Source organism: Eleutherodactylus coqui, chromosome 5, assembly GCF_035609145.1.
Source record: "Eleutherodactylus coqui strain aEleCoq1 chromosome 5, aEleCoq1.hap1, whole genome shotgun sequence".
NCBI classification, from domain to species: Eukaryota; Metazoa; Chordata; class Amphibia; order Anura; family Eleutherodactylidae; genus Eleutherodactylus; species Eleutherodactylus coqui.
In genome coordinates this window covers 173846389-173869967 of record NC_089841.1, presented here as the reverse complement: position 1 = coordinate 173869967, position 23579 = coordinate 173846389, and the positions used below count along the sequence as shown (strand labels likewise).

Here is a 23579-nt window from a genome sequence, read left to right as displayed (position 1 = left end):
TTAATCGCTTTGGTTAATGTGGCTTAATTGGTAACTAGGCCTGGAGGCAGCCCACTTAAAATAAAAATTGGTTGAGGTGAAAGTTTCAACGCTTTAATGAGCATTGAAACGTATAAAAATTGTTTAGAAAAATTATATGACTGAGCCTTGTGGGCCTAAGAAAAATTGCACGTTCGGCGTGATTACGTCAGGTTTCAGGAGGAGGATGAATATTATACACAGATTGATGAAGCAAAAAGGTCCCCGTTTTGGATGGTGATAGAGAACGATGCTTCCATCCGCGGGTGCAGCCTACGTATTGTTTATGTATCGCTGCTGTCTGCTGGTGGAGAAGAGAAGTCTGGGGAAATCCAGGCTTTGTTCATCTTGATGAGTGTAAGCCTGTCGGCACTGTCGGTTGACAGGTGGGTACGCTTATCCGTGATGATTCCCCCAGCCACACTAAACGCACTCTCTGACAAGACGCTAGCCGCAGGACAAGCAAGCACCTCCAGGGCATACAGCGCGAGTTCAGGCCACGTGTCCAGCTTCAACACCCAGTAGTTGTAGGGGGCAGAGGCGTCACGGAGGACGGTCGTGCGATCGGCTACGTACTCCCTCACCATCCTTTTACAGTGCTCCCGCCAACTCAGCCTTGACTGGGGAGCAGTGACACAGTCTTGCTGGGGAGCCATAAAGCTGTCAAAGGCCTTAGAGAGTGTTCCCCTGCCTGCGCTGTACATGCTGCCTGATCTCTGCGCCTCCCCTGCTACCTGGGCCGCGGAAATGCGCCTTCGGCCACTAGCGCTGTCGGATGGGAAGTTTACCATCAGTTTGTCCACCAGCGCCCTGTGGTATAGCATCATTCTCGAACCCCTTTCCTCTTCGGGAATGAGAGTGGAAAGGCTCTCCTTATACCGTGGGTCGAGCAGTGTGTACACCCAGTAATCCGTAGTGGCCAGAATGCGTGTAATGCGAGGGTCACGAGCAAGGCATCCTAACATGAAGTCAGCCATGTGTGCCGGGGTACCTGTACGCAACACATGGCTGTCCTCACTAGGAAGATCACTTTCAGGATCCTCCTCCTCCTCCTCCTCTGGCCATACACGTTGAAAGGATGACAGGCAAGCTGCATCTGTACCCTCAGCAGTGGGCCAAGCTGTCTCTTCCCCCTCCTCCTCATGCTCCTCCCCCTCTTCCTCCTCCTCCTCTGGCCATACATGCTGAAAGGATGACAGACAAGCAGCATCTGTCCCCTCAGCAGTGGGCCAAGCTGTCTCTTCCCCCTCCTCCTCATGCTCCTCCCCCTCCTCCTCAACGCACTGAGATATAGACATGAGGTTGCTCTGACTATCAAGCGACATACTGTCTTCCCCCGCCTCCGTTTCTGATTCCAAGGCGTCTGCCTTTATGCTTTGCAGGGAACTTCTCAAGAGGCATAGCAGAGGAATGGTGACGCTAATGATTGCAGCATCCCCGCTCACCATCTGGGTAGACTCCTCAAAGTTTCCAAGGACCTGGCAGATGGCTGCCAACCAGGCCCACTCTTCTGTAAATAATTGAGGAGGCTGACTCCCACTGCGCCGCCCATGTTGGAGTTGGTATTCCACTATAGCTCTACGCTGCTCATAGAGTCTGGCCAACATGTGGAGCGTAGAGTTCCACTGTGTGGGCACGTCGCACAGCAGTCGGTGCACTGGCAGATTAAACCGATGTTGCAGTGTCCGCAGGGTGGCAGCGTGCGTGTGGGACTTGCGGAAATGTGCGCAGAGCTGGCGCACCTTTCCGAGCAGGTATGACAAGTGTGGGTAACTTTTCAGAAAGCGCTGAACCACCAAATTAAAGACATGGGCCAGGCATGGCATGTGCGTGAGGCTGCCGAGCTGCAGAGCCGCCACCAGGTTACGGCCGTTGTCACACACGACCATGCCCGGTTGGAGGCTCAGCGGCACAAGCCAGCGGTCGGTCTGCTCTGTCAGACCCTGCAGCAGTTCGTGGGCCATGTGCCTCTTCTCTCCTAAGCTGAGTAGTTTCAGCATGGCCTCCTGACGCTTGCCCACCGCTGTGCTGCCACGCCACGTGACACCGACTGCTGGCGACGTGCTGCTGCTGCTGACACATCTTGATTGCGAGACAGAGGTTGCGTAGGAGGAGGAGGAGGGTGGTTTAGTGGAGGAAGCATACACCCCCGCAGATACCACCACCGAGCTGGGGCACGCAATTCGGGGGGTGGGTAGGACGTGAGCGGTCCCAGGCTCTGACTCTGTCCCAGCCTCCACTAAATTCACCCAATGTGCCGTCAGGGAGATATAGTGGCCCTGCCCGCCTGTGCTTGTCCACGTGTCTGTTGTTAAGTGGACCTTGGCAGTAACCGCGTTGGTGAGGGCGCGTACAATGTTGCGGGAGACGTGGTCGTGCAGGCCTGGGACGGCACATCGGGAAAAGTAGTGGCGACTGGGAACCGAGTAGCGCGGGGCCGCCGCCGCCATCATGCTTTTGAAAGCCTCCGTTTCCACAAGCCTATACGGCAGCATCTCTAGGCTGATCAATTTTGCAATGTGCACGTTTAACGCTTGAGCGTGCGGGTGCGTGGCGTCGTACTTGCGCTCAAACAGTGGCGCTAGCGACGTCTGGATGCTACGCTGAGAAACATTGCTGGATGGGGCCGAGGACAGCGGAGGTGAGGGTGTGGGTGCAGGCCAGGAGACGGTACTGCCTGTGTCCTCAGAGGGGGGTTGGATCTCAGTGACAGGTTGAGGCACAGGGGGAGAGGCAGTGGTGCAAACCGGAGGCGGTGAACGGGCATCGTCCCACCTTGTGGGGTGCTTGGCCATCATATGCCTGCGCATGCTGGTGGTGGTGCCTCCCCAGCTGATCTTGGCGCGACAAAGGTTGCACACCACTGTTCGTCGGTCGTCAGGCATCTCTGTGAAAAACTGCCACACCGTAGAGCACCTTGACCTCTGCAGGGTGGCATGGCGCGAGGGGGTGCTTTGGGAACCAGTTGGTGGATTATTCGGTCTGGCCCTGCCTCTACGCCTGGCCACCGCACTGGCTCGGCCGGTGCCCACACCCTGACTTGGGCCTCCGCGTCCTCGCCCGCGTCCATGTCCTATAGGCCTACCCCTACCCCTCAGCATGGTGTATTACCAGCAGTGCAGAAACAGAACGCTGTAATTAAATGTGCCGCTTATTGGCCTGTGGTTGGAGGCTGACTTCGTTTACGGAACGCCAGGAAATAATTTGGCGCAAGCCTGCTGTAACACTTAGCTGGCTGCGTTTGATTTTGTTGTAGAACTACTACACCCAGCAGAGACCCAGAACACTGAGCACAGTGACAGGGAGGCCAAATAGATTTTTTGCCCAATATTTTTTACAAAAGGCCCACTGCGTATATTCAATGAATAATATATGTCTTCTGTCCCTGCCTCCACAATTCTGTCCCTGGAGTGTGTCACAGAACTGCAGAGTGTTGCACTGTTATTAACTGCAACAGAGCGGTGATTTCAGAGCCAGGAAGTAATTCATGAATGAATAACTAAGCACTAGCTGTAATTGGCTCAGCGCTCAGCCAGTAGCTAAGCACTAGCTGTAATTGGCTCAGCGCTCAGCCAATAGCTAAGCACTAGCTGTAATTGGCTCAGCGCTCAGCCAATAGCTAAGCACTAGCTGTAATTGGCTCAGCGCTCAGCCAATAGCTAAGCACTAGCTGTAATTGGCTCAGCGCTTAGCCAATCAGCACATCCCTTTCAGGAGGTGGGGATTTTTAAATGACCGCCTGCTGAAAGTGCTGGACAGCAGTGTCGGGGAGTCTGCCTGAGGATGCGTCTGAGCGTCGGAGATGTGAGTAATTTTTTTTTCTTTTTTTACCACTTGATGATTTTCAGGGAAGGGCTTATATTTCAAGCCCTTCCTGGAAAATCATAGTGCAGGGTTTGCCACAAACCACTGCTTTCAATGGGACCGGCAGCAGCGCCGATCCCATTAAAAACAATAGGATAGCATGCTGCACTTCTACCACAGCTGTGGCAGAAGTCCGCAATATTCTCCCTATCTTTTCAATGGGGCTAGCGCTGCTGCCGCTGGCCCCATTGAAAAGACTGTCGATATCCCGGCGTCATCCTGTTTTTTTTCTCACACTGCGAGGCGAGTGTTTTCACTTGCTCTCGCAGGGCAATAGAGAAAAAAACGCCAGTGGGTGTCAGCCCGTAGATAGATATGAGGCAGCTAGATAGATATGAGGCAGAAAGATACATTCATAGATATGAGATAGATAATAGATAGACATGAGATAGATGATAGAGAGATAGAAAGATAATAGATAGATAGACATGAGATAGATGATATATAGACAGCCAGACACATACCCCGGACCACCTCTGTGAGGAGACCAGCAGGCACAGAGACACTGTACACTGTGCAGGAGCACAGGGGGATGACATCTTCATCAACGTGCTCTCTGATCCATGCCATGCCATGTGTGTGTCTGCCTGTTTCTCTCCCCCCCCCTCCTCTTCTCTGCTTTAGCTTGCTCTCTGGCTTGTTCTGTCTGCCACACCACAGCAATCACGCGACTGGTAGTGAGACCAGACGGTAATGCACTCTATGTGCATTTGTATATGGCAGAGGTCAGCCTTTGGGCCTCCTCAGTGCAGGGGCTGGGTCTCCATCGCAACCCCAGCGACCCCTGACGGTACGCCAGGGCTTTCATATAAAAGTGCAAAAAATGAATGCACGTAATAACCAAAGATTAGCTTTTCAGGCCATGAAAATGCTACATGCACACAATAGATGGACAAAAACGTGGGTTGCTGCATACACTTTTGCTAGTGTGACTGCAAACAAAACTTAGACTAGATCAGACCAATGACCTCCTCTTGACAGAAATTCCTGAGCAGCAGTCACTCAGTGTACAGGAAGTCACAGGTTGCTACAGCCAATCACAAACCTATGCGCTTAAGTGCTGAGGTCTGTGATAGGGTGCCGCAGCCTGTGACATCCCATGCATAGTCTGCTTGAGCCTGTAAACATTGTATCACAGGGGAGCCTAGAGCTGTGGGCACGGTAGATGTGGAGAGTTGGGTGAGTATAAGCTTGTTTGTTATTTTCTATGATGAGGTACCTTTTTTTTTTTTTTATAAAGAAAAACAATCTCAGACAACCCCTTTAGGCATGAGTTTGTGAGACAACAACAATTTTTTCTGGTTGCTTCTGGAGGTAAAGTATTTCTAATATATTTATTGTTTGTGAAACTGCATTTGGAGGGAGTCATTACCCTCGCAGGTACCCCTTCACGTATATGCTGTGACCACACAAACACAGAACAGTTACTGTGAGACACATATAATGCCTATAACATGGTAAGTGCATGTACCAGGTATAGGTAAATCTAAAATCAGGAGAGGCAGAGATTGTATACACCCTGACTGCAGATCTGGGAGCAATGTGAGTGCAGGGATTTGAGCCTGTAAAGACAGCCTCTCCCCCACAGCTAAGCAGAAGTCCTAAAGTTCTAGTTGCTAGAGAAGCTGAAGCCTAATAACAGATAGTGGATTGCAAAGGGCCTGCACTTCAGTTATGATTGACAGTGGTAAAACAGAATAATTTTAATGAAAGTATATTGCAAGACTGATGAGATACATACAGGCTATTAGATGAGCTTACGTTGTTTAAAAATGTAGTGTCCTTTTAAAGAATGGTTTGATATTATTTACCCAGATGTATGTACTCTCCTGATACAACTTCAGGTGCTGCAACTGAAGGATGGAGATCTGTTAATTTTACTGAGAAACATAAATCCACCCAAATTATGCAGTGATATACTCCTGAAAGTTAATATTCTGCAGAACAACGTTTAGGTGTAACTGTTTTTACTGATTGCAGTATTGGAAAAAAGGTCTTCATACCAAAAATAACTATTATCCCTCCTCATATTCCCTTCCAGTGTATAGGATTGCAATTCTTAGTAAAGCTTTGATTTGCATTGACTATTAACAAAGCACAGGGAGAAACGTTGAGGGCGGTAGGCATGGACTTGAGTACTCCTTGTTTTTCACATGTTGAACTTTGTGGCGTGCCCATGGGTAAGTTCTAAAAGTAACCTTTATCTCCTAAGCCCGGATGAGAAGAGGAAATATGAGGTATATAAAGAAACATCAAAATGGTGGATGGGAGGTAACCTGACATCATGGAACAACCCATTTAACCTATGTTCCTTCTGTAAGAGACTGTAACCTCCCTGCCTTGTACCTCCAAGTTCTATATCTTGTATGGACTCTGTAACCAACAAGTTTGTACCCGTTGAATGTAACTGCTATACTTTAAAACTCTTGTGCAGTAACGTCTATAGTTTGCCACTGGTGTCTGCCTCAGTTACTGTAGCATCCATGTGTGGCCTCACAAGTGGGTCAAAGTCGATACATAAAACTAAATGTGGAGATGGGAGCCCTAGCTGAGGAGATGATGCAGTATCTGCCACAAATGACAGGAAAAGAAGATCATCGATAATCACTGGGGAAAGGGAGGAGGAGGAATGAAATATGGTGAACGTCCCTTGTAAGTTTGGGGCTGCATTTCAGCAAACAGAGTTGGGGATTTGGTCAGAATTAATAGTGTCCTCAATGTTGAGCAGTACAGGCAGATTATTATCCATCATACTGTACCATCAGAGAGATGTCTCATTGGCTCCATCAGAGAGATGTCTGATTGGTTCCAAATTTATCCTGCAGCAGGACAACCCCTCCAAACATACAGCCAATGTCATTATGAATAGAGATGAGCGAACGTACTCGTCCGAGCTTGATACTCGTTCGAGTATTAGCGTGTTCGAGATGCTCGTTACTAGAGGCGAGTACCACGCGATGTTCGAGTTACTTTCACTTTCATCTCTGAGACATTAGCACGCTTTTCTGGCCAATAGAAAGACAGGGAAGGCATTACAACTTCCCCCTGCGACGTTCAAGCCCTATACCACCCCCTGCAGTGAGTGGCTGGCAAGATCAGGTGTCACCCGAGTATATAAATCGGCCCCTCCCGCGGCTCGCCACAGATGCATTCTGACAGAGATCAGGGAAACTGCTGCTGGTGCCGGAGCTGCTATAGGGAGAGCGGTAGGAGTTATTTTAGGCTTCAAGAACCCCAACGGTCCTTCTTAGGGCCACATCTGACCGTGTGCAGTACTGTTGAGGCTGCTTTTAGCAGTGTTGCACAAATTTTTTTTTTTGTATATCGGGCGTGCAGAGCATTGCGTCCGCAGTCTGCAGTCATTGTACAGAGTATAGGGCCAGTACTGGTGAGGCAGGGAAAGAGATATTCAGGCTATATAGGCAGTGGGCTTTTTCCCAAAAATTGGGGAAAAATACTATATTTGGGCTGCCTGTGACCGTCTTCAGTTTACTGCGTGTCTGCTGGGGGTAGTAGTCCTAATTAATACGCAGCTAAGCGTTACAGCAGGCTTGCGCAAAATTGTTTCCTGGATCTGCTGTCTGTTACATGACCGCCGTCATCCCGCCAGAGGGAAAGAGTATACATAATATTATACGCTGCCTACAGTATCTATCTGCTGGGGGTAGTAGTCCTAATTAATACGCAGCTAAGCGTTACAGCAGGCTTGCGCAAAATTGTTTCCTGGATCTGCTGTCTCTGTTACTTCAGCGCTGTCATCCCGCCAGAGGGAAACAGTATACATAATATTATACGCTGCCTACAGTATCTATCTGCTGGGGGTAGTAGTCCTAATTAATACACAGCTAATCGTTACAGCAGGCTTGCGCAAAATTGTTTCCTGGATCTGCTGTCTCTGTTACATGATCGCTGTCATCCCACCAGAGGGAAAGAGTATACATAATATTATTCGCTGCCTACAGTATCTATCTGCTGGGGGTAGTAGTCCTAATTAATACGCAGCTAAGCGTTACAGCAGGCTTGCGCAAAATTGTTTCCTGGATCTGCTGTCTCTGTTACATCAGCGCTGTCATCCCGCCAGAGGGAAAGAGTATACATATTATACGCTGCCTACAGTATCTATCTGCTGGGGGTAGTAGTCCTAATTAATACGCAGCTAAGCGTTACAGCAGGCTTGCGCAAAATTGTTTCCTGGATCTGCTGTCTCTGTTACATGATCGCCGTCATCCCGCCAGAGGAAAAGAGTATACATAATATTATACGCTGCCTACAGTATCTGTCTGCCGTATCAGCTCAGCATTTAAAAAAAATAGAAGCAAAATACTTAAGGCCTTTGGCCACTTGACTACTTCTGCGCTGTGAATTCCACTAGCTCAGTCATACGCACCTACGTCTCACTACAGGCGTGCGCAAAATTGTTTCCTGGCTCTGCTGTGCGTTCTGTAAGGGAAGTCAGCCTCCAACCACAGGCCAATAAGCGGCACATTTAATTACAGCGTTCTGTTTCTGCACTACTGGTAATACACCATGCTGAGGGGTAGGGGTAGGCCTAGAGGACGTGGACGCGGGCGAGGACGCGGAGGCCCAAGTCAGGGTGTGGGCACCGGCCGAGCTCCTGATCCAGGTGTATCGCAGCCGACTGCTGCGGGATTAGGAGAGAGGCACGTTTCTGGCGTCCCCACATTCATCTCACAATTAATGGGTCCACGCGGTAGACCTTTATTAGAAAATGAGCAGTGTGAGCAGGTCCTGTTGTGGATGGCAGAAAGTGCATCCAGCAATCTATCGACCACCCAGAATTCTGCGCCGTCCACTGCTGCAACTCTGAATCCTCTGGCTGCTGCTCCTCCTTCCTCCCAGCCTCCTCACTCCATTACAATGACACATTCTGAGGAGCAGGCAGACTCCCAGGAACTGTTCTCGGGCCCCTGCCCAGAATGGGCAGCAATGATTCCGAATCCTCTCCCACTGGAGGAGTTTGTCGTGACCGATGCCCAACCTTTGGAAAGTTCCCGGGGTCAGGGGGATGAGGCTGGGGACTTCCGGCAACTGTATCAAGAGCTTTCAGTGGGTGAGGAGGACGATGACGATGAGACACAGTTGTCTATCACTCAGGTAGTAGTAATTGGAGTAAGTCCGAGGGAGGAGCGCACAGAGGATTCGGAGGAAGAGCAGCAGGACGATGAGGTGACTGACCCCACCTGGTTTGCTACGCCTACTGAGGACAGGTCTTCAGAGGGGGAGGCAAGGGCAGCAGCAGGGCAGGTTGGAAGAGGCAGTGCGGTGGCCAGGGGTAAAGGCAGGGCCAGACCAAATAATCCACCAACTGTTTCCCAAAGCGCCTCCTCGCGCCATGCCACCCTGCAGAGGCTGAGGTGCTCAAAGGTCTGGCAGTTTTTCACTGAGAGTGCAGACGACCGACGAACAGTGGTGTGCAACCTTTGTTGCGCCAAGATCAGCCGGGGAGCCACCACCACCAGCCTCACCACCACCAGCATGCGCAGACATATGATGGCCAAGCACCCCACAAGGTGGGACGAAGGCCGTTCACTGCCTCCTGTTTGCACCGCTGCCTCTCCCCCTGTGCCCCAACCTGCCACTGAGATCCAACCCCCCTCTCAGGACACAGGCACTACCGTCTCCTGGCCTGCACCCACACCCTCACCTCCGCTGTGCTCGGCCCCATCCACCAATGTCTCTCAGCGCACCGTCCAGCCGTTGCTAGCGCAAGTGTTGGAGCGCAAGCGCAAGTACGCCGCCACGCACCTGCACGCTCAAGCGTTAAATGTGCACATAGCCAAATTTATCAGCCTGGAGCTGCTGCCATATAGGGTTGTGGAATTGGAGGCTTTCAAAGGTATGATGGCAGCCGCGGCCCCGCGCTACTCAGTTCCCAGTCGCCACTACTTTTCCCGATGTGCCGTCCCAGCCCTGCACGACCATGTCTCCCGCAACATTGTACGCGCCCTCACCAACGCGGTTACTGCCAAGGTCCACTTAACAACGGACACGTGGACAAGCACAGGCGGGCAGGGCCACTATATCTCCCTGACGGCACATTGGTTGAATTTAGTGGAGGCTGGGACAGAGTCAGAGCCTGGGACCGCTCACGTCCTACGCACCCCCAGAATTGCAGGCCCCAGCTCGGTGGTGGTATCTGCGGCAGTGTATGCTTCCTCCACTCAACCACCCTCCTCCTCCTACGCAACCTCTGTCTCGCAATCAAGATGTGTCAGCAGCAGCATGTCGCCAGCAGTCGGTGTCGCGCGGCACGGCAGCACAGCGGTGGGCAAGCGTCAGCAGGCCGTGCTGAAACTACTCAGCTTAGGAGAGAATAGGCACACGGCCCACGAACTGCTGCAGGGTCTGACAGAGCAGACCGACCGCTGGCTTGCGCCGCTGAGCCTCCAACTGGGCATGGTCGTGTGTGACAACGGCCGTAACCTGGTGGCGGCTCTGCAGCTCGGCAGCCTCACGCACGTGCCATGCCTGGCCCATGTCTTTAATTTGGTGGTTCAGCGCTTTCTGAAAAGCTACGCACGCTTGTCAGACCTGCTCGGAAAGGTGCGCCGGCTCTGCGCACATTTCGCAAGTCCCACACGGACGCTGCCACCCTGCAACATCGGTTTCATCTGCCAGTGCACCGACTGCTGTGCGACGTGTCCACACGGTGGAACTCTACGCTCTACATGTTGGCCAGGCTCTATGAGCAGCGTAGAGCTATAGTGGAATACCAACTCCAACATGGGCGGCGCAGTGGGAGTCAGCCTCCTCAATTCTTTACAGAAGAGTAGGCCTGGTTGGCAGACATCTGCCAGGTCCTTGGAAAATTTGAGGAGTCTACCCAGATGGTGAGCGGCGATGCTGCAATCATTAGCGTCACCATTCCTCTGCTATGCCTCTTGAGAAGTTCCCTGCAAAGCATAAAGGCAGACGCTTTGCGCTCGGAAACAGAGGCGGGGGAAGACAGTATGTCACTGGATAGTCAGAGCACCCTCCTGTCTATATCTCAGCGCATTGAGGAGGAGCATGAGGAGGATGAGGAGGAGGGGGAAGAGACAGCTTGGCCCACTGCTGAGGGTACCCATGCTGCTTGCCTGTCATCCTTTCAGCGTGTATGGCCTGAGGAGGAGGAGGAGGAGGATCCTGAAAGTGATATTCCTAGTGAGGACAGCCATGTGTTGCGTACAGGTACCCTGGCACACATGGCTGACTTCATGTTAGGATGCCTTTCTCGTGACCCTCGCGTTACACGCATTCTGGCCACTACGGATTACTGGGTGTACACACTGCTCGACCCATGGTATAAGGAGAACCTTTCCACTCTCATACCCGAAGAGGAAAGGGGTTCGAGAGTGATGCTATACTACAGGACCCTGGCGGACAAACTGATGGTAAACTTCCCATCCGACAGCGCTAGTGGCCGAAGGCGCAGTTCCAGGGTCAGGTAGCAGGGGAGGCACAGAGATTAGGCAGCATGTACAGCACAGGCAGGGGAACACTGTCTAAGGCCTTTGACAGCTTTATGGCTCCCCAGCAAGACTGTGTCACTGCTCCCCAGTCAAGGCTGAGTTGGCGGGAGCACTGTAAAAGGATGGTTAGGGAGTACGTAGCCGATCGCACGACCGTCCTCCGTGACGCCTCTGCCCCCTACAACTACTGGGTGTCAAAGCTGGACACGTGGCCTGAACTCGCGCTGTATGCCCTGGAGGTGATTGCTTGTCCTGCGGCTAGCGTCTTGTCAGAGGGGGTGTTTAGTGCGGCTGGGGGAATCATCACAGATAAGCGTACCCACCTGTCAACCGACAGTGCCGACAGACTTACACTCATCAAGATGAACAAAGCCTGGATTTCCCCAGACTTCTCTTCTCCACCGGCGGACAGCAGCGATACCTAAACAATACGTAGGCTGCACCCGCGGATGGAAGCATTGTTCTCTATCACCATCAAAAACGTGGACCTTTTAGCTTTATCAATCTGTGTATAATATTCATCCTCCTCCTCCTGCTCCTCCTCCTGAAACCTGACGTAATCACGCCGAACGGGCAATTTTTCTTAGGCCCACAAGGCTCAGTCATATAATTTTTGTAAACAATTTTTATACGTTTCAATGCTCATTAAAGCGTTGAAACTTGCACCTGAACCAATTTTTATTTTAACTGGGCTGCCTCCAGGCCTAGTTACAAATTAAGCCACATTAACCAAAGCGATTAATGGGTTTCACCTGCCCTCTTGGTTGGGCATGGGCAATTTTTCTGACGTACATTAGTACTGTCGGTACATCAATTTTTTGGGGCCCTCGCCTACAGTGTAATCCAATTAATTTTTTGCCCACCTGCATTAAAGCTGACGTTACATCAGCTGCGCTGGGCACTGCAATGGGATATATTTATGTACCGCCGGTGGGTTCCAGGGAGCCACCCATGCTGTGGGTCCACAGGGAGTTGTAACTGCATGTGTCCACTTCTAAAGAACCCCAGTCTGACTGGGGCATGCAGTGTGGGCCGAAGCCCACCTGCATTTAATCGGACGTTACCTCAGCTGTGATGGGCACTGCAATGGGATACATTTATGTACAGCCGGAGCCATACAGAAGTTATAAGAAGTTTTTCACTTACCTGCCCCGTTGCTGGCGTCCTCATTTCCATGGAGGCCGTCTAATTTTCGGCATCTAATGGCCAAATTAGACGCGCTTGCGCAGTCCGGGTCTTCTTCTTTTCTCAATGGGGCTCCGTGTAGTTCCGTGTAGCTCCGCCCCGTCACGTGCCGATTCCAGCCAATCAGGAGGCTGGAATCGGCAATGGACCGCACAGAAGCCCTGCGGTCCACCGAGGAAGAAGATCCCGGCGGCCATCTTCAACCGGTAAGTAAGAAGTCACCGGAGCGCGGGGATTCAGGTAAGCGCTGTCCGGTGTTCTTTTTTAACCCCTGCATCGGGGTTGTCTCGCGCCGAACGGGGGGGGGGAGGGGGTTGAAAAAAAAAAAACCCGTTTCGGCGCGGGACAACCCCTTTAATGCGGTTATTAAGGCAGAGCGTGGTCACACCAAATATTGATCTGGTTTAGATTTCTCTTTAGTTCATTCACTTTGCATTTTGCTATTTGACAAAAATAAACTATTCTAATTTCTCTTTTTGAAAGTATTTCTGCTTTGCAACATTTTTTCCCACATCTGCTGGCTCAGTCACACGGGCGCATCGGCGCCCATGTTACTGCAGAAAGGAGATGGCCGTACCTCAAGACGGACGTCTCTCTGCAGCTGCGGGAGAAAGAACATGTGACCGGCTTCATTGCCGGTCATGTGTTCTTTCTTCAGCGCTGCAGTGAGACATCCGTCTTGAGATACGGCTGTGTTCTTCCTGCAGTGAGGGCTCAGTCACATGGGCGCCGATGCGCCCGTGTGACTGAGCCCTGCCTAAAACTTTTGCTCAGTACTGCATATCTTTTCATTATATTACTATCCCATATCAAAACTTTTAATGATGTTGTCTTTGTTCACACTAATGCCATGCTTCTTTTTTTAATAGAAATATGGATCCAAACGGCACCAAACAGAACTCATTGACTTACAATTGGGGCCGTCTGGCCTGTGCTATTCTCGCCATCAAAAGTGACCAAAATCCTTATGGAATTGTGATGAAACCGCATAAGGGAAAGTCTGAAAACAAATGTAAACCTAAGCTTTATTCCATTTGCAGAGAACTCATGTTCCCATATTATAACAATTTCAGCTCAAAATGGAATTGGTTATCGAGAAATTGGACTCAGAATTTATTGATAGTAATAAGAAAAATAATAATTCCGTTAGTGTAGAATAGATTTCTTTGATTTCTTTCCATCTACCAAATGATAAAAATAATTATTATATTTTAGAAAGTACAGTTGGGATTTTAATTAACTGTCGATAATTTCTCACAGGTCTTATACTACATATGACCTAAGGGAGAGGTCTTACCATAAAAGATGGATTTCCCAAGGAAATCACATTCTAGTAGGCCTAACAAAAGAAGTCACATTATGTTTTTGGACATGGTAGGCAATTTTACTAAGCTTGAAATATTAAATATTGCGTATTTCATATAGTTATGATTATTTAGATTTACTTCCTAAAATAGATCTTTGAATCAAAAATTATGGTCATTACTAAAACTTAATGTTAACAAAGATCATGTAATAAACACATATTTACAAAATCATAATAGATCATGACTGCAGCATCAATACTTTCCCAGATATAAGCAGATAACCCTTCAGTTTTGTAGGGAAGTTCTTGCACAGAAACAAACCTGAATACTTTTCTTAGTACATTAAAATAGTTTTTATTAAAGTTACAGTTTTGGTTGACTTGTATTGCTGAATCTTATAAAATTGCTTATTTTTACTTCAGACCAATAAAAATAACTGAATATATGTTATTTTATATAATCTTAAATGGTTATTAATTTCTAAGTTATTTTTATATAAGCTAAAGGGTTGTAGTAATCAAAACATTATATTCCAGATATATTCACATTTATTATATTTCTATAAGATTAATTGTTACATATGTATGGCTGCATATGGTTTTAGGCCATATGTAATTGTATGGATGTAGCAAAAATTAACCATTTAGTGTTTGTGCCTTAATGACCAACTAATTTTTCATTTTTTTCATCGCCACATTCCAGAAGCCATATCTTTTTCATTTATCTGTCAACATAGCCATATGAAGGCTTGTTTTTTGTGGGACGAGTTGTATTTCTACATTTAATGTACCATATAACTTGTTAATTTTTTTTACTTTTTAGGGGTATTGGGGGAAAAAAGTAATTCTATTATTTGTCTTTTGGATCTCTTTTTTTATGGCGTTCAGTATGCAAAATAAATAATGCAATAACATTATCTGGGTCAGCACGATACCAAGTTTAAACAGTTGTTTTATGTTTTGCTATTTCTGGATATAAAAAACATTATTTTAAAGATTTGCTTTCGTATTCCTAAATTCTAAAAGCCAGAGCATTTTTATTTTTCCATTGACGGAGCTCTATGAGGGCTTGTTTTTTGCAGGATGAATTCTAGATTTCAATGGTCCTATTTTTGGGAACATAAAACATTTTTTTTTTCTTCTTAAGTTTGTTATTCAAAATTTTGTATATGTACAGGGTGTGGAAACACATCAAAAGATACAACAATCTTTACACAGGTAACAACTGCCCTGAAATGACATTGCACCAAATAGCGAATTATAAGGAGTCCGGGCACAAAAGTCAAAGAGTATCTACCGTCCGAGTGGTCCTTATGGGCCCTCCGGGAAGGGAACATAAAACATTTTGATTGCTTTTTATACCATTTTTTTCTAGAGGCGAGATGAACAAAATCTGCAATTCTGACATTTGTTTTATTTTGAATGGCATTCACTGTGCAGTATAAATATGTGTTAAATTAATTCTGCAGACCAGTCTGATTACATGATACCAAATTTATATACATTTTTTTTCCTGTACATTTTAAATTTTTTTTTAATATATTTTTTGTTTATCGCTGTATTCAAAGACCCCTAACATTTTTTTTTGTGTCAATCATGCTGTGTAAGGTGTTTTTTTGCTGGATGAGTTTAAATATACTCTTTCCCAGATGTAGGACTTTCCATTTTTCCCAGTGAAATACATGTTTTGATAGCCTATCAGACACATTTTTGATTTGTGCATCTAGCAGACAGCACACCTCTTGTTTGGTTATGTCAGGTCTGCAGACAGCTTCTTCGTTTACATATTGTGAGGTACACGGTCTAGCGATGTACTCCAGGCAGCTAGACCCAGCTAAACCCAGCGGTCCTCTCGCTTGCAGCATATTTTCACTTTTCCCAGAATGCACCAGGAATATGCAAATTACCTCTGGGAGCTCCGATTCATGGTAAACCATTTATATGTGTTATTATTTTTACAGTGATGTTGTTATTTTTTACATTGGCTCGTTTTTTCAGTGGTCACAAATTTGTTAAAATACTGAAACTTCTTTAATAAGGATGGAACATATGTAAAATGGCATGCAACATCCCTTGCGATTTGGGGCTCTGCTTATGCTAGCATCTTGCATAAACTGATTAATAAATGTGGGCCAATGTGACATTATTGAAGGAGCCATGAAATCTGTAATATATCAGAATTTAATGAATTATAGTTATCTCTCTATAACCTGAAGGGATTATGCACTAAGACAATAAACCATAACCCAAAGTGAGTCTATATCTGAATGGACAAGTAGCAACAAAGTTAAAGCTAGATTGGTCTTGTTAGTGGCTCCACTTGTAAATAATATCAATAATGTGGCAGGCAAAAATTGGAATGCGATCTATGAGAGGGACAATTTTAAATTCTGCATCAACATCAAACTGAAAATCAATCAGATTAATGTCTGAACCACAATCTAGGAAAACAAACAGAAACATTGCCATTATCTGTAGTCAGGAAAATGAACTTGGAAAACGCTAACCAAGCAACCTGTATCCATCAAGTTTTCGACACCTTGTCTCTTGGAACAATTAGGCAATTGAAAATTAAATGACCTTTCTGGCCACAATATAAACATAGAACTCCCTCAAAATGTCTTTCCCTTTTTTTCTGTTTGCATGTGCTCATCGAAACTGTCAGTTGCAAGCAAGGCATATAAAGTGGGAGACTCAAAAAGCACTGTTTCACAGACTCTCTCTCGAATACAATGATCAATTCTAATGCCCAAGGCCATAGCCTCTTCTAATATTGAGGTTCAAATATTGGATCATCCTATTCTTTATTTTATTCAACAACCTATGTCAAAGCTGACTCATTACAGCTGGATTGTTTCACTGAGTATTACTTACCCAGCAACAAAACTCAGTGCAATAATCTTCCACTGAACATTTTCCCTACTGAAGGGTATGAACATTAAACTCAGTCAGCGCTGCTCAATAGAGATGACCCAATGCCAAGAAAAGATATTCACAGATGTTAGTGCATTAGCAGTAGACGGAAGTGAGAAGGCCCACTCTGAGAAAAGAATCCTCAGCCAGCCAATCAGCTCAAAGACAGAAGGGAGAGGTTTTCCCCTTGATGTCCTGCTCTGACACTGTACATGTGTCGTAGTACGTTGTTTGCTGCTGACATCGTGATGTCACATCAGACTGGTACTGGTGTATCTTGTCTCCACCAGCAGCTAGGAGCAGACTGACCTTAGCTGGAGGAAATGCCCCCATCACGCCCCTAGCTGCTGATTGGCTCCTGGTCTCTGCTGTCCAAACCCCACTGTTACTTGCTGCCCGGCCGGCCATCCATCCATTATTTGGAGGCCAGCGGGGAGGAGAGTGACAGCAGACCCGGGAGCACAGGGGGAAGGCCAGCAGGAAGACTGACCATGGGGCCATCACTGGACACATGCCAGGGTGCCGGGGACTGTGACAGTGGAGATGGGAGCTGCTGGTGTGCCGAGGACCAGACTGACAGACACCTGTAACCTACTCTGGCGCTGCGCTGTGCTCCGTTGATGTGCTGGGCGCCTGGGACTAGGACTGGCTGACAGTTCCCCTTCGGCCTCCCATGTCAGCTGTAATGTGTTCTGCCATCACTGAAGGTGGCCACGCTGCTACCTTGTCAGCCCTGATATCAGTCCCTGTCCCCCGCTGGCTGTCAGATCTCCCCGGCCCCCGTCAGGTTCTTTCTTCACCCGCCGTCCTGCTGTTACCTTGCCACCCCCCCAGCTCTATCTTTGTCTGTGTCCCCTTCCCCCACCCGCTGTCCCCCAGTCACCTATGCGGCTGTCAGCCACTTTCTTCACCCTATGTCCAGGTAGCCTGTAGGTGTTGACTATAACTCAACCCTCCCAATCCCAGGTCTCCACCCATAGTTCCGGTGGAGACAAGATACACCAGTACCTGGAAGCTGTCGGTGCCAGTGGTGCAGTGAAAGCCAATTTCTAATACAAAAATCTTGTGATAATGTGCTGCTCATTCATCAGTCATTTTTCCAATCTAATATAAAAAAGCCTACTGGCTTTTTCTTGCACCACACTTTGACCCCTTTGCGTGACCTTTGGTGGATAATTTTGGTGTCATTAGATTAGTTACATCCTCACCACTGCCGTAAAATCATAAAATTTGAGTTTGATACATTGAGTGACCTGTCAGGCTAGATCAAAGTTCCTATGTTAAGTCTAGCATCACTATTGCGCTTCAGCCAACAGCACCGCTAGAGAGAGTCAAGCATTGCTAAACGAAGTACACATGAAGTGCTTATCAGTTTGACTGTTGCCATGTCCCCAAAACATGGAAGACCAAGCCATGGATGGCGAACAGTTCAAGCTGAATTCTCGGCTTGACAGTTCTTAAAAGATTTACAACCTTTTCCCCAAACATTTTATATTCACATAGCAAACATCGGGTCAACCTAGTTTTTACAAATTTTATTTAGATCTTTTATTAAGCATTTCTGTTTGCTACTTAATATAATAAAGTACCACTACACAATGCTGTCCAAGAAGAATGGAGAAAAATGTTTCTTTGAGGAGAGAATAATCTGTACATTAATTATATTTTCTTTTAATGACATAATAATTTCATGTAAGATCTACATTTTAAAAGTCAACTCTTTGTTAATAACTTTTCCCTTTCCAATTCTTCACAGGAATGGGAATCTTTACATAAAATAAATGCAACACAAGTGACTGAATTTATTCTTGTGGGTTTTTCAAGTGAATTGCAGCCATATCTTTTCAGCTTTTTTCTATTAATCTATCTTTTTACTTTTGCAGGAAATGTTATGATTATTCTGACAATCACCTTGGAATCTCAGCTTCACTCTCCTATGTATCTTTTCCTCTGTGTCTTGTCTATCACTGAGCTTTTCTATATTTCAAGTACAGTTCCTCGCATGCTTAGAGATTTTCTGCACGTAGATAAAACTATTTCTTTTGCTGGATGTGCTGCTCAGCTTTATTTTTTCAGTTTCCTTGGTGCAGTTGAGTGCTTCATTCTTGCATTTATGGCATATGATCGATATGTGGCCATTTGCCATCCTCTTCATTATATGACTATTATGACCAAAGCAAAGTGTACACAGTTTTCAATAGCATCATGGTTAGGCGGGATGACTCTACCAATGACCAATATTGTGCTGGTCTTTCAATTACCATACTGTGATTCCAACATTGTTGACCACTTCTTTTGTGATATTCTTCCAGTCATGAAACTTGCCTGTGCTCGCTCATTTGGTCTTGAAATGTCCATTGCTGTGTATAGTTTCCTTGTTCTACCCTTCCCGTTCTTACTTATCATTGTTTCTTACATACGTATCCTTATAGCTGTATTTCAAATCCATTCAGCAGCTGGACGCAGTAAGGTATTTTCCACATGTGGCTCCCATCTGACATCTGTCAGTTTATTTTATGGAACAGCTACTGTAACGTATGTACGAACTAAATCTATTGATTCACAGAGGGCCAAAGCTTTGTCCCTTCTGTACTTAGTTTTTGTACCAATGTTGAACCCCTTGATCTATAGTATGAGAAATGTGGAGGTTAAAAAAGCAATGAAAAGAGTTTTTAAGAGACTTGTTCACACTCAGAATTAGACTAGTACATAGGAAGAAATGCTACATTCAAATCTAATCTACATGAATAATAATAATCTGTTAGAAGCTTGTTTTCATATTATGCAAATAAATTAAACTGTCACTAACTTTTCAAACATCTTGTGCTTATGTCATAGCCAATGGGATAACTACCAAAAATGTTTTAAAATCCCTTTTAAAATGGGTATCCTTTTTTCAAATTTACCGTCCATTGCATGTTATCATGTGAAATCCTTCTCTAGTAACAGAAATAACAAAACTGAGAACATGAAGTGAAGAGGGAGGGCTCATGCTGCCCATAGAATTCAATGGAGAAAAGAGAGGAGGAGTAAGTTGCTACATGGAGATAGATTCACAAAGATGTGCCTGCAGCCTGCAAATGATTGTTTAGTGCGTTATAGCCAGTAGAATCGCATCTACACTGTTTCGTACTTCTCTAGTGTCCTACATGAGCATGCTATGTCTCTGTGTGCATGTTATGAACAGAGATTAGAATCCTGCAGTTTTCTCCACGTACAGTTTATAACACACAGCATAACAGCAGTCTCTAACAAGCTCATAAAGAATTGAGAATTGCATATACATTCTGCAGAGGAGAAAACTGATAAATAATGCAGGGTACATGTCATTTATTGACCAGAAATAGTGATAATTCTCATGTACACGGCAGCTTACTCTAAAAAGTCATGCTAAAAGTTAGGTACGCTTTAAGGGCTCAGTCATATGAGCATTTTTTTGTGCGCACTTATGTGCACATACAAAGCGCGTCTATTAGAACCATTGGTTCCCTATGGCACTGGTCAGATATCCGTCTTCTACAGGGGCAAAATATGCGCACCTGCAAAAGATAGGACATCCCTTGCCTCTCATGCGCAGCATGGACCTAATCAGCATGCATAAAGAATCCCTGCGGGGAGTCCTCTCATCACTGAACACTGACAGCACTGTCAAAGTGTTCAGTGATGAGCGGACACCCCATGGGGGTTAAAGAATCCCCTTCCACAGCCGTCACCAGTTGTGGCAGAGGTCTGCAATGCTACTGTAGTGGCCCAGTGGGTCATACAGAGCACTCATGGTACACTTGTCCTGTTTCGCCTGTCTGTATTCCGTCCATGGACACAGAAGGTGCCATCTGTGGGAGAGACCCTGTGTTTCCCCTTCTGCTCCAAGCATAGAGCTCAACCCTGATGTCAGCTGGTCTCTCATTGGCTGACAGTCAGGTTTAATCTTGCTGGTGCAGAGCCCAAGGGCAAGGAAGCAGCTTTACAAGTTCCTATGCAGGAGGAGTCCAGAAAGTGTGGAAAGGAAAGGAAGGTTATAAAAGAGAGTGAAAGAGAACAGTTAGTCAGACTCAGCCAGGAGTAAGAAAGGAGAGGTTGCAGTTCTGTGGTCGGAGAGTAGGAGTAGTTTAGCAAGTTATTGTTACCCAAGATAGAGTGTGGTGATCAACCCACTCCCTTGGCATCCTGCAGCAGAGAAAACAGAAGATGCTTTCTGAGGTCCATATTCATCTAAAAGTGAGTTATAGCTACCCGGTGAAGTCAAAGCCAGGATTAGCAATACAGCCACTTGCCCCTCTGCTTCATAATATCCTACAGTCAAATCTAACTTAATTGTTTCCTCTAAATTCACTAGTAGGGAAATTATCTAGTAAACCAATCTTCAGGAAAATAAGAGAGAGAGCATTGAAATCAGAGTATCATCAAGTCAATACCGCTGTATCTGGTCTTCTTAGTGCTGCATCCTTGTATACCTGATAAATACATCTACAGAGAGTTGTGAACTTAACCTGTTGCTGCATATACCAAAGTTAGTAAATCTGCTCACTCAGATTGCTAAACTAAACTGGACTTGTCTCTGTTATTTCTGTGGCATATCATCCGGAGTGTCCAATTAGAGTGTGGCATCACCGTGACAAGGACTAGGCCTCCGGCCAAACATACGGTAAGTTTATTGGTGTGCTACATCCCCCAATTCTTGGCGTCCTACAAACAGGATAGTTCCTTCTGTGCCTTAGATTTTGAAAATTAAGATGTCAGTTGCTGAAAATAACCCCGCTGGCAACCAGGTGTTGCTGCACCAGTTATGGTGCCTGCAGAATCAGGCCCTCCTGCTGCTAGCACCTCTAGCTTTGCGCCGCTAACCATGCCTATTGCTTAGGAGCTCCGTGGCTACCCAAATACAGTGGCAAGAGCCACACTCTTAGAGAATTTAAGGGGAAAATGGGAGCAGTATTCCATCTGTATTCACTATGGAACAGAAAGTAGAAATTCTCATAGGGCAGCTAGAAGGTCCCGCTGCCAGAGAAATCAAAACATGGTCAGGCTAGTACAAAAAGAAGTTGAAAGATTATGAATAGGCTGAAAACTATCTTTGATAAACACACCGTGTCAGAGATAAAGAAAAGCTTCTTTAACAAAAGACAGAAAGTGGGAGAGACACTAAGAAAATATGCACTGTCCCTGCAGGAAGATATGAATGCCGTAATAAGGGCCGACCCTAAAGAGGCCACTCGTGCCAATCAGGTTCTTAGGGAACAGTTTATTGAGGGTTCATTAACGGAGACTCTCAGGAGCTAGTTAAAGATGCTGTTGGTGCAGCACCCTGATAGTACGTTTCTGCAATTTAAAGAACTGGGCATTACTATTCTGGGTACGAAGCCCCAGACCACTGAGGGAGAGGAGCCTAAGACGGGAATGAATGTGTTGAGTGATGAAAGCTTGTTCCGCCCCCATCAGCGTGACGTATATCGGCAAGCAGAGCAATCTAGCAGAGATATTTCTGCTCCACTATTAGAGATGCCGAAACAAATGACAGAGCTGACTCGCAGCATTGCCGTGCTGTGTCAGAAAGTTAGCGAGCTAGAAACCTCACGTCCAATGCTCCAGCCGTTACTGCCCGAACGCCAGTTACGATAGGGTCTGCATGGGCTAGGCCGGAGGTTATCCACGCCCCTCACTGCCATTTTATGAGCATTGCCGTCCAAATAGACGGGATATTCAAACATGCTACAGTTTAAAGGGGCAACCACTGGGCAGAAGGACCATTGCCTGGGAAGACAGACAATTGGTCCACAGGTGGCAATGGGCATTTCTAAAGATGTAGATCCCCATCCAGTAGTTATGTTATATGTGAACGGTATGCCCCTGCCTGCACTCATTGATCTCGTTCAGAAGTCACCACTTTCCACAAGCGTGACTTTGAAAAATACTGGTCCCTGGAAGTTCTCAGCTGTCCACCTTAACAATTAATTAATGTTGTGGTGAGCAACGGCCTGTCCATACCTATAGTGGTATACTGGGAACCGACTGTTGTAGCTGGGAAAGCGGAACTACACCAGCAAGGAATACTGGTGGTAGATGTGCCTGACAAGAATGTACCAATCATCACGCTGGGCATGAACATATTAAAGAACTGTTATACAGAGATATTGGAAGCGCTACAGAGTAATATGCCTGCAGTGTCCCAGGCCCAGCGAGCTGTATTAAAGACCACTATAAAAGCCTTGTTAGCTCAGCAGCAGTTTGCCAGTCCGCAGGGCCATGTAGGAAGAGGCCGCATGAAGGACATCAGACCGGTTTTAGTCCCACTGGAGCCTGAATTTGTTTTCTGATGCCAGACACGTCCAATCTTACATGGCTGTGCTTATGAAGCAATAGTAGAGCCCATCCCCATAGATGGTCACCCATATTTAATGGCTCCCCGGAGTCTGACTACTGTGACTAATGGGTAGGTGCTGGTCCGCCTCATCAATATTGGAAATACCCTGCCCAGCTGAGCAAATATACTGCTGTGGCGCAAGTGTCCCTGCTTGAGCCCACTGATGTGTTTGAGAGGGAGACTGACAGTGTGTTGCAAGGAGCACAGTCCGTGTAGGCAGGTTCCACTCAGGCTCCCTCCTGGCTCTCTAAACTACATATTTAGGATACTCAGATATCCCTTGATCAAGTGCAGGGAATAAAAACGTTGCCCTGGAAAAGAAAGACGCTTTTAGCAGGCATAGCCTTGATTTTGGCCAGGTCAAGGACCTCTGCCACTCTATCCCCACTAACAGCCTTGTGCCTATTAAGAAGAGATATAGGCCCCATCTACCTTCCTCATATTAACAAGTCAAGAATAT

The 23579-nt window shown here is 46.7% G+C and overlaps 1 protein-coding gene across 1 annotated transcript; it reads left to right on the top strand.

The window, feature by feature from the left end:
* The first annotated feature begins 15728 nt into the window (after positions 1-15728).
* On the top strand, positions 15729-19459 carry LOC136628874 (olfactory receptor 10A7-like). Its single transcript, XM_066604968.1, has 2 exons — positions 15729-15773; positions 18515-19459. The coding sequence occupies exons 1-2, from the start codon at positions 15729-15731 to the stop codon at positions 19457-19459; spliced, it is 990 nt and encodes a 329-aa protein (XP_066461065.1).
* The last annotated feature ends 4120 nt before the right edge of the window (positions 19460-23579 follow it).

Bases quoted from the DNA above. Each gene is read 5' to 3' on its own strand.
- LOC136628874 (XM_066604968.1), top strand. From the start codon at position 15,729: ATGCACCAGGAATATGCAAATTACCTCTGGGAGCTCCGATTCATG. The intron at 15,774-18,514 runs GTAAACCATTTA...AATTCTTCACAG, and splicing joins TCTGGGAGCTCCGATTCATG to GAATGGGAATCTTTACATAA.